The following is an 11,161-nucleotide window of genomic DNA, read 5'->3' as shown; positions in this document are numbered from 1 at the left end:
CAGCACGCCATTGTTTAAATATGAAAAGTAATGGTCTGACAGCAGACCACGTATCTTGTGAGCAAAGCTTATCAGACCGGAGCCAGGGAACTCTCAAGCTTCCACGACCAAATTGCTTGCCAAATTCGTAGAGAGGTAATTTATAAACGGGTAAACATGTGGGAGTTTCTGTTTCTGCACTGTAAAACATCCATCCAACAGCGAATCACGCCAATCTCGCGATGACACGAGCGTCGATCACTCGGTCGTATGGTGAGAGTTTTCCATCTCTCGCGAGATCTGTTGAGTTTCCCACGCCTGTTGTTGTGGTGTCTGCCCTTTTCTTTCACCCAACCTGCCCCCCTTCTACTGTCATCGTCACCCGCCCCCTTTCTCTCTCTCCCTAGCTCCTCAATCTCCAGTCTGCTTGTGTTGTCTCGGCGGCTGGTAGGGTTTGGGAGAGAGAATCTCGCGAGTCTTGGAGTTTTGGTGAGAGTTTGTGGAAGATGGCGCCTGTTGTGACAGGGTAAGTCTGAGATTCTGCACTGGTGCTGCTGCTCCAGGAGTTCATCTGCTTTTATTTAAATGAATCGTTCTAGTGCAAAGCTCGCGGTTGTCCTTTACATTACGCATGCCAACTGACTCTGTACTTTTAACTCCGACGCTCGAGTTCTTTATAAGAGCATGTGGAGTGTGTATGTAATAATAATAGTAATAATGTATATATATATATATATATATATATATATATATATATATATATATATATATATATAATATAGTGCTCTGTTGTAGTGTGCGCGCACGTGTGTGTTGTGGGGTTGTTGTTTTTATTCAATAAACATCAATATTATTAAATCTACAATTATAAACATTAAAGATTATTTAATAAAGTATGTATAAACTACGTATAAAACGATAACATTATAAACAAGATAGGCAATTATTAATTTAAAGCACACATGTAATGCTTTATAAAATATAAACTTTATAAAGCGCCCTAGTATTTAATGTCTTTATGAGTTGTGGGGTTGTTGATTTGAGCCCATCGCGGACGGTGCGCCTGCATGGAGAGTTGATGGCTAGCCAGCTAACAGTTAGCTAGCCAGATCTTTTTGTATTGCCTTTCTAACCACACAACATACCAAAACATTATTGTTTTTTTTTATTATTATTTGTATTTATAACCAGCTAACGGGAACCCCCATAAACGAATTGTCCCCAACAGTGGCCCGACACATGGTGCAGCAGAGGCTCATTTAATGGTCCTAGTATTGCACAGAAACAGTGGCTTTGTTTCATGCTCGGTTTCGGTTGGGATCAAATTGGAAAACGCATCTACACTGAATATGTGCTTTTGTTGCTCTGTCTATGGTCAGATATTTTATTGATTGTCGGCGGGGAAATATCCGCGCGTGCTCGATAGTGAAGTGTTGTTTACCAAACAGTGCCGCTGGCTCTCCAGTCAGTCGCAGACAAATTATTATTTAATGCCAAGTGCAACTAAGGACATTAAAGCTCCCCGACTGTAAAAACAAGCACGGAAACGTTTAGCAATCGGAGTCTTTTTGTGAATTAAACTCTTGCACAGCAGTGTTTTGGTAGTACTGCTCTTTGGCAATAGAGAACAATGTGTGAGATTATGGACGCTCAGAGATATTCAGCCCATAGCCTGAAGACACTACTGTACAGACTCATTCCACGAGTCTGTGTTTTCGTTCAGTATTCCCCACCCCGTAAAGAACGTTCGCTGAATTACGCAGTGTAGCACGCGGATATATTTCGGGTTTGTTGAATGTCAGAAATGATTCCTCTTAAGCAAATAACTCAATTATTACATAGAGTTCTCTGAAACATTATGACGTGTAGAGCGCAGAGAATCCGGAGGTAATCGCATAATGAGTGTTTTTTGACAGATCGTGATTTATTTGGAAAGAATTTTGAGATTGTTTTCAGCTTTGTTAAATACCCACCTGCATGGGCCTTTTTGTAATTATTATTATTATTATTTTAATTTTTTTTTTTTTTTAACGATTATACACCTGCTTGCTTGCAAACAAAATGCAATTTTAATTAAATGATAAAGACTTAGAATTTTTGCTACCTTTTGCAATCTTTGTACACAGCCAGACAAGTAGGTGACAGACATCCCCTGGCTGGGATTTTTTTCCTTCTCTCTCTTCCTTGTTTTGGGGGGTGAAGGGCGGAGTTGGTGGCAGACTGTTTATTTGGGGGCTTTCCAGTGGACCTGAACAGCCGTCGTTTTGACAGGGAAGCCAAAGACTGGTTGACTGGCCACCTGTCCAGCCGATATACGCCATTGAAATTAGAGATAGCATTTAAGAGGGCATCATCATACCCAGTGGCTTGAGTGATTATGGCTGGCCTTTTACAGTTGAGTGCACAGTCATTGTGTGCTCCCTGTCTGACCCCAAACAGCATCTTCTCCTGTATGCCTGGTGGTAGCCTAATGGCAAAGGGTCTGGTGTGCCAAGGGTCGCAGATTCAATGTGAAACAGTGGTGACCCTTATAAATCACCAGCAAAGTAAATTCCCTTTGACTTCTTCATGGGGATTCTCCCTACAATTATGTACACTGTAAATTGATCGCCATGGTATTGACAAGGGGAATGTGTCATAAGTGTGACTCTGGCATTGGACCATGTTCAATGGGTTTGTTTTGGTCATCTGAAGTTTTACCCCTCGTATAATTTCATTTAGCAGCAGAGCAGATTCAGTTTCCATCTGATGAATACAACTTTTAAAAAACTCTTAATTCTTGGATTGCAGCAAAGTATCACCAAAGATCCCATGTGAGGTTTATGATTTTCTTTTGGTTTTGATCCCATATGATGTTATGGGTTTTAAGGTTTTCGCACTGTTCTCTATCATAAATAAAAATGCCAAAAGATAAACTTTGGTGCTCACTGAAATCTATTTGATAAATTCCATTGTGTTTGTCTTGAACAGAAATATCTTTGGTGTGTGCAGGAAAAAGTCCCTGTATCACATTGAATGATGGAAGCCTGAATCACCATTAGCAGCACAATGCAGCCTCCATCGTGCTCCAGGGAAGGTTTTATTTAACATTACACAGGTCAATCTCACTATCTATACTTTTTTGCCAAACATGTGAGGTAGACTTGGAGTAAAGCTTTACATTTTCTGCTGTGCGTATTATAACATAATAAAGTCTGTCCGCTTGGAACAATGAAAGGTATGTGCCTTGATAAACAGGTTGGTGTGTGTGTGTGTATGTGTGAAAGAACTGTTCCCCAGGGGCGTCTCTCCTTCCCTATTACCCATTATGCAGGCAAGAAGCTTTGCAAGGCAGAGAGAAGGGAAAATAAGGTTAGAAGGTAAGGGCAGACGTGCATTCAGTCTCCAGAGAAAAGAGACAGTGTGTATAGCATAAAAGAGAGCGTTCGTGCTCTCTCATCCACCTGCTCTTGCTTCCTGCCTTTTAGTTGTGCAAAGGTAAGCCACTAAAGACGGGGTTGTTATTACCAATACTAGAAGTCAAATGTTTTATTCTACCCTTCCTACAGAGCTGCCATCATTAATGTGTTGTAACCTGACATATTTAATGGTTGGTTATATAACACTATGGATGAAGAGAAGAAAAAGTCCTTCGGTTAGCATAATAAATTTGGCTGTTGCATAATTTTTTAATGTCTGAATTATATTGTCAAAGTGCACAAACACTTTTCACCATGTTCTGTCATTTGTTTGAAAAGGAAGATCATCCAATTCCAATATTATATGTCTTGGTTGGTTTGAAATATGGTAATTTGAGGTGGCTAAGCCTGGTGAGTTTTTCCTCAACAGCCACACCAGGAGCTTAGAGGATGAAATAGCAAATTTCCACGTAATGTAGCTTGGCTCAGGCTCCGAAACTTGGGAAATGTTTCAAGCCATTGGAAACATTCTTTCTCGATTGACTGGTCAGTTGCTTTACGGATATATCATTTGCAAGAGGCTTATCTCTTTGACATAAAAAGGCTCTTGATTTCATTGGCAAGCTAATGCTGGGAGAGCAAGAAATGTTATTTAGTTGTGTGAGCTTGGAATGTTTTAAATGGTCTTAGATTTGTCTTGGGGATCACATTGCCATTATTACACAGAGCCAAAAAAGCAATTATACTGACCAAAGCTGCTGTGGTTTTTTGAAAAAAGAAAAGAAAAAAGAAATTGGTAGAAAAAAGCAACCCCCTGTTGTGATTACAGCATAGCCAAGGGAACTTTGCTTTCTTCACCATCAGCATTTATTTTTTTTAAACATCCTGGATGCTTCATTCAGAAAACATGGAAGTGATCCCCATCGCTGTTTCGTATTTGATACCATTTCTAATCAGATACTACATGTACAAATTCTGCTGAACATTATGGATATTTCTGAATAAATTCAAAATCATTTAGGGTTCTAGATTAAGGACAAAATAAGGTTTTTCACCAGTGAGGTAAGATTGAATGTCTATGGACCTCTTGGGACTAATTTTCCTCCATATAAAAAATAAAATAAAAAAACTAGACAGAAAAAAATCTCTGATTCTCCATGACAGGAAAATGGCCCCTCGTTGATGAACTGTTTGTTTTGGCTTGGGGAAAGACATCAGTGGATAGACTGACTGACACTATTTACTCTCTAGGGGTCCAACAGTTTTTATGTGTGTGCCCTTTTTGTTGATTCATTTCAAATTGCTTGAATGTGTTGTTGTTAGCCACAAAAAAAGAGAAAAGCAGTCTAATTTAATATATTTTACAGGAATGCATGTACTGGCTGACGATTATTGATGAAATTAAAAGCATCTGCAGTCAGCCATATGAAAAACGGTTGATGGTTTATTAAATAATTTGGCACATTTATTGCATTGTAGAGGGTCTTTAATTGGCTTTTTTAACTTTTGTAATTTAATAAATAAACAAATAAATAAATACCAAACATGAAATCTGGAAAATGTAAAACATGATGTTTCATGCTTCTTGAAAACATTGTTTATTGTTGTGTTGCATCTTGTAGTTTTTTCAACCCAGTCTCATGACAAATTGTATTAATAGTATGAGATTTTTTAAGAAATTGCAAGAAATCATACAAGTTGACTGACTTGAGCACCAACGAACCATGAAATGCTGATTTTTTTTCAATGTTTAATTCCAAATCCGAACCTAAATGTTACCATAAAGTTTAATCCATACACAAACCATATCCTTACCAATAGGAAAAAACATACTGTTCTTTACAACAGATGGAAGAGAAATATTGGGCTTGTGAATGAGCGTTATTAAGATTTTTTCTAAGTTTAACCCTAAAACAACTATGATTTTAATGAGTAAATAACTTTTGTGTACCACAGAAGAAAGAAAACATCAGGGTTTGGGATGAGAAAAGGGTGCATCACACTGAAATGCATCAGTCATTTTTATTGCATAAATATGGAATTTGTTACCAAATTTGGTCACTGGTGTTTCCTTTCCTTTCTTTGAAGTGTTGGATAGGAGGCTAGCTAAAATTTGATGACTGCATTGTACCGATTTGTAATTTTGGTTGTTGATTGATTGGTTTCTATGAGAAAAAAGGTCATATATTTATTTTATTTTGCCATCTTGTACAAATTATTATGAGTGGTCATGAGACTACTGTTGTTTTTTGGCAACTAATAGGCTGCTTTCAATCGGTTGGCCTCTCAAAATAGAGGTGAAGAATTGTTTCTATTTGGGGTCACATGTTTAACATTTTAAATGAAATCAATATTGAGGGCAGTTGAGAGATTGTGTAGCGATAGACGTTCATTGTAAAGTGCAGTAATGCAAACAAGATTTTTGTTTGTTTTTATGAAATAAGGGGCGAGACAGAAGTTTATTCTGTGGTAAGTGACAGAATCTGTGATATGCTGTTGAGTAGCATCTATCTTGTGTTGAACCCTAAACATTCCTTTTAAGCTATGTATCTTTAAAGACACATATTTCTTCACTTTCCCCATATGATTTTTCCATTCTTTAGCCAGATTAACAACTCAAAAGACTGACAGTATCCAGCCCCCTACCCAAATTAAACCCCATAAATTTACATTTTATACTTTTTTCTGTTTTGTAATGACTTGGGCCATATCAGTCCTCTTCTAGTTTAGCACATCAAAAAGCAATCACTAACATTTTATTGAAGTAAACTGTGCAGTAAAATTCTGCTAGCATTTCAAATGTTCAGCTCAAGATGTGACAGCTGATCTGTTTGCTGAGCCTAGAAACACAATAGCTGTTTCCACTGACAGACGGTGAGGAAAGAGAAAATAAAATACATAAAAAACCCCTCGTGACCTTAAGCTCACTTGCGATCTGTAGCTGTGTGAGGGTTACAAGGTCCAATAGACAGGAAGGTGGCGGCGTTTTGCCTACACATGTCAGCTCTAACTCACTGTCTGGTTTCTCTATGCATGGTTGTATCAACAGAGGAAACACACACACAAAGTTTTACCTCTTGTTCCTCTTTCAGCTCACTAGCGTTCTCGCCCCTTCATTCAAGTCATCTGCAAATCTGGCTGAAAGCACTTTTGGAGAGCAGAGTACCATATTAGTCTTACTCAATAACACCATATAGATGCATCTTTCCTCTCTGACCTCATCTATCAAATGGCATGTCCCAGCTCATAACCAAGTAAAAAAAAAAATCAGATCAAGATGAATTGTGATGTTCTTTGATTACTTTTTCTCTAACTTACCTCTCAGTTTCTGTATATATTTGTGTTCTTAATATTATCAATATCTGCACTTGTAGTGGCCTCCAGTAGTGGCCTCCAAAAACTTTTAGAACACTTAAGCCACACCTAAAAATGGATGAATGCCTTTGCATCATGTAAGTGTAACGTGTAGGTGCTGGACCGTATGATCCAGGAGCAGAGGTAACAGTTCCCAAGATATTTATTAATAAAATCAGTAATGCGTCACCGCAAAGAGTAGGGAGTAGTGTGTTTGTCAGTGGAGTTTGTGTGTGTTGTGGAAGTCAGGAGGAGCTTGGCAGAATCCTCCGTAGAAGCTTGGCGATGAGAGAGATGGCCAGCGGACAATGCGAGCAACAACAGAAGTGTAGATCCCAGCACGCGGACATAGAGTGGAATTCCTTTGTGGATTGCCAGGCTGAACTCAGCTAAAATTGGAAGGCAAACCACAACCCGAACAATGCGGGCAAACCAACCGAAAGGCATAACCAAATATTATAAGTGCCCCCTGTGAGTGTGTAAAATCCCATCTTCCACTCATCCCCCCCAATACGGACATGGCGATAAGCATTGTGAAGTTCCAACTTCATAAAGATGAATGCCCCCTGCAAGAGTTCGAACAGTGTTGGTTGACCAATCAATGTGTGGGTTGTGCTTTACCAACCAAGGATGCCCCAATACTACCGGAGCTGATGGAGACAGGATAAGGAGGAACGACAACTGTTCCATATGATTCACAGAGATAAACGTGACTGGCTCAGTGGAATGAGTGCTGACGGACAGTGGCGTCCCGCTCAGGGTATGGCCGTTGATAGGTTCATCCAGCTGAAACGTGTAAAGTCGCCATTTGGATGCCAATTCAAGGTCCATAAAATTACCCTCAGCACCAGAGTCAGTCAAAGCAGAATCCGTGTGCCAGGCCAATCCTAAATGCATTCGACCAGGAAGAAGTGTTCGAAGTCCAGGGGATTTATCCAAAGGTGTTGCACATGCCAGTAACCCCTCTCCAACTGATGATCAATGTCTTTTATCGGACAGGTGGCAGCAAGGTGTGACCCGGGGCAGCACAATACATACACAGCCCATAAATAAGGCGCCACTGTTTCACCCTATGGGAGATTTGGATCCTGGCGACTTGCATGGGTTTATGAACAGGTCGAGTTTCAGGCGAGGAAGCTGGCGAGGCAGAGCGTGCAGGATGATCTATTGCCATAGCAGGTGGAAAGCGGCGTTAGCGGTGATGGCAACATAGAGTGAGGCATTGAAGTAGACAAATCCACCAAATCAACTCTCCTTCGTAGAGTCCAGGATAAAATCCTCACTGCCTCCCGACCTTGAGCCAAGCGATCTAAAACTTGGCGGTGCTCAGAAATAAATGTCTGATATGAAGTGCAGCAGGGATGTCGGTTGTCCCATTCACCAGCCCTACCGATGAGGATTGTAATGACACAAGCCACTTTCATGGTGTCTGAGGCGAACGTGGAGGGTTGCAACATTAAGAACAGAGAACAATGCGCTGCAGTATTCAGTCTCACCTGAATACGGTGTAGGATAGTGAATGTAGGCTTCAAAACGTCCAGAATACACAGGCGTAACAGGGGCTGGTGTGGAAACCTCCCACAGAGATTTAGGAGTCGGAGACGGGCGGAGCTGTTGCACATAGGAGGTGAGATCGGCGAGACATGAGGCCATCACCTCCAAAGCCTGGTTAGCTGCAGTGATCTGGTCTTGCTGAAATCCCAGCATAACTCCCTGGTGAGAAAGGGTGGAGCGAAGAGTGAAATCCTCCGCTGGGTCCATGTAGTGACAGATTATTCTGTAATTTATAAGTGCTGGACAGAATGACCCAGTAGCAGAGGTAACCATTCCAAATATATTTATTAATAAAGACAGTAATGCGCAGAGTAGAGAGTAGTGTGCTCGACAGTGGGGTGTGTGCATCATGGAAGTCAGGAGGAGCTTGGCTGAATCCTATGTAGAAGCTTGGCGATGAGAGAGATGTCCAGTGTGACCAACATCAGAAGTGTAGATCCCGGCACGTGGGCATAGAGTGGAATTCCTTTGTGGATTGCTAGATTTAACTCAGCTAAAATTGGAAGGCAAACCACAATGCGAACAACACGGGCAAACCATAAGAGTGACAAGACAGGACCAGCTAGACGAGAGTAAGTTTCATACTCAATTTAGCATAATAATCTGGCAAAAGATTACAGAGAAATATGAGGGCATATGTAGGGGGTGCAATCATGCTGGAACAGGTGTTGCTCGACAAGCAATCAGTTGCATGATCGAGCGTGCCAGTGAAACACAAGGGATAGGAAATGACATAACAGTAACACGGGCTTACCTAACCCTAACCACATCTATTTTAAAGACACAGTGCACATATTCTTCAAGCAAAACATTTGACTAAAATAAGTTTGTTAGTTTCAAATCATAAAACAATATATTTTTCAAAATGAAGATAAACTTTGTGGTTGTCAGAGTTTGTGGAACAGGACCATAAGTATTGCACTGAACACAGATGAAAACTTCGGTTGTCCATGTTGCTGATAGCTCTGCGCACACTATGTGTGACGCAAATTTCATCATCAGCACAGTCTGCACGGCTCAGATTTTCTAGAACCGCAGACGCAGTCCTCATTTGCTCATCGTCGGAGCATGTGCTGGACATTGACTTTAAGAAAATATCACAAAGCAGCTGTAGTGGGCATGCATTAAACATGTTCGTATTCACTCGCGGTCAGAAGAGTGTACTCCGAAAGGCAACGCTGTCGGCCAGGCCTGCAAAGGCACCTATGTGAACTTGAGGGAACTGACTTCCACTTAAAATCACATTGAGGCCAGTTGGTAAAATGTAATTGCAAAAATGTGAAGTTGGTTCTGAGAAAAGTTGTAGTATAATTTGTTTGCGAATGCCACTTGTTTTAATATTTTATCTAATTCAAGGATTGTCAGACGTATATAAATGTGACTTTAGTGTCCAACACAGTCCAAACACTTTTGGGCCACTGAAATATCAAACATGTCGAGAGATTGATGTGCTGCTATTATAATTCTAACCAAGAGATTGTATTGAGTACTGGAAGCAGCCATCTAAAATGAGTATGACCTCTTGAACTTAAAGTAAGTACAATGCATTTCCTTTTGTCCATTTGACTTTCGTAAGGTCATGCAGACCTTAATGTATGTCGTTCCTGTGTCGATTCCCTGAGGAACAGTGCTTAGCAGCAACCTAATAGATGGCCTTGTACAAAAGCAGAGTTCGGCTTGGCTGCGATGTTACCCAGTGCCTGCGTGACTCGCCATAGACATTAACAGAGAGAAGTAGCTCCGGCTACTGTGTTCTTCCGCAAGAAACGTGCAGTTTATTTATAAACAACGTACACGTCACGCGCATTGCACACTGATGGTGAAACGCGCCAATTCCGAATTCACGAATTAAAATGAAAAGGTCAATTGCTGAATACTTTAAAAAACAAAGAGGAACTCCCGTTCACAAAATTCAAATCAGAAATTATACTGATGAAAAAGAACGGGTTGAATGTTAATCCCACTTATGCCAACGACATGGCCTGTGCCCAATTTATAGGAGTGATAGCAGACAATCTGCGAAAAAAGACGGCTGAAAAAATTTCCTCTGGGGGTTGAACAGCTGTGAAGACAGTAAAATTATATATCAAACATTAAAAAACATAAATGTTTTTATAATAGTTTTTTTGATTTGATAGTTAAAAGATTAAAACATTTTGTTAACATGAGGTCTTGTGTCACTGTCAGTCTTTTTACATCAGTGCAAAACTAGGGTATGCAGATTAAGACCACTATTCATTAGCATGCATTGATTAATCCCATGGCATGTAGCAGAAAAAAAAAAGGTGCGACCAAATCATATGCTGGTGCGACCAACTAAGAAAGTTGGTAGCACCAGTGCAACCAGTGGAAAAGTTAGTCTGGAGCCCTGAAAAGAGATGCTGGTTTAACTGTGCTACACAGACCTTGACTCTATTAGTAGCAGTATTAGACTATACGTCTGACCGAAGATCTTGGTAGTAGTGGAATAAAGGTATTAGAAAGTAATAAGGTAATTAAATGTGATTGGAATTAAGAAATGTAATTACCAGTAGCCATATAAACAAACCTATGGGTTGATACATTCTGATATTTTGTAGGGATGCACTGATCCGTTACCTGGATCGGTATCGGCTCCGATACTGAAGCTTTTGACGGATCTGGTATCAGTCCAATGAGCCTGATCCAAATCCGATTCTCTGTGTTAGGCATGTTCGTTACTGTCAAGCTGCAAAAATTACACAAAAGAACCATTAAAACACCTTTTAAAGCCGTTCATATGCATTTTATTCAAAGCCAATTGAAGGCATGTGATAGCTCTGTGAATCACAAAAGGCTGTGTTTAATAAGTAAATATTAATATTTAATATAAGTTAATACATATAGTATGCGCATCT

The 11,161-nt window shown here is 40.1% G+C and overlaps 1 protein-coding gene across 1 annotated transcript in view; it reads left to right on the top strand.

Annotated features, from left to right (window-relative positions):
* The first annotated feature begins 421 nt into the window (after positions 1-421).
* Positions 422-11,161, top strand: part of LOC127650850 (recombining binding protein suppressor of hairless-like) — a 90,996-nt gene continuing 80,256 nt past the window's right edge. Inside the window, exon 1 of the mRNA XM_052136487.1 lies at positions 422-505. Coding sequence (XP_051992447.1) covers positions 486-505 — 20 coding nt within the window. The 5' untranslated portion in view covers positions 422-485. The remainder of the gene's footprint in view (positions 506-11,161) is intronic.

Source organism: Xyrauchen texanus, chromosome 1, assembly GCF_025860055.1.
Source record: "Xyrauchen texanus isolate HMW12.3.18 chromosome 1, RBS_HiC_50CHRs, whole genome shotgun sequence".
Lineage (NCBI taxonomy): Eukaryota > Metazoa > Chordata > Actinopteri > Cypriniformes > Catostomidae > Xyrauchen > Xyrauchen texanus.
This window is presented reverse-complemented; position numbering and strand designations above follow the sequence as displayed.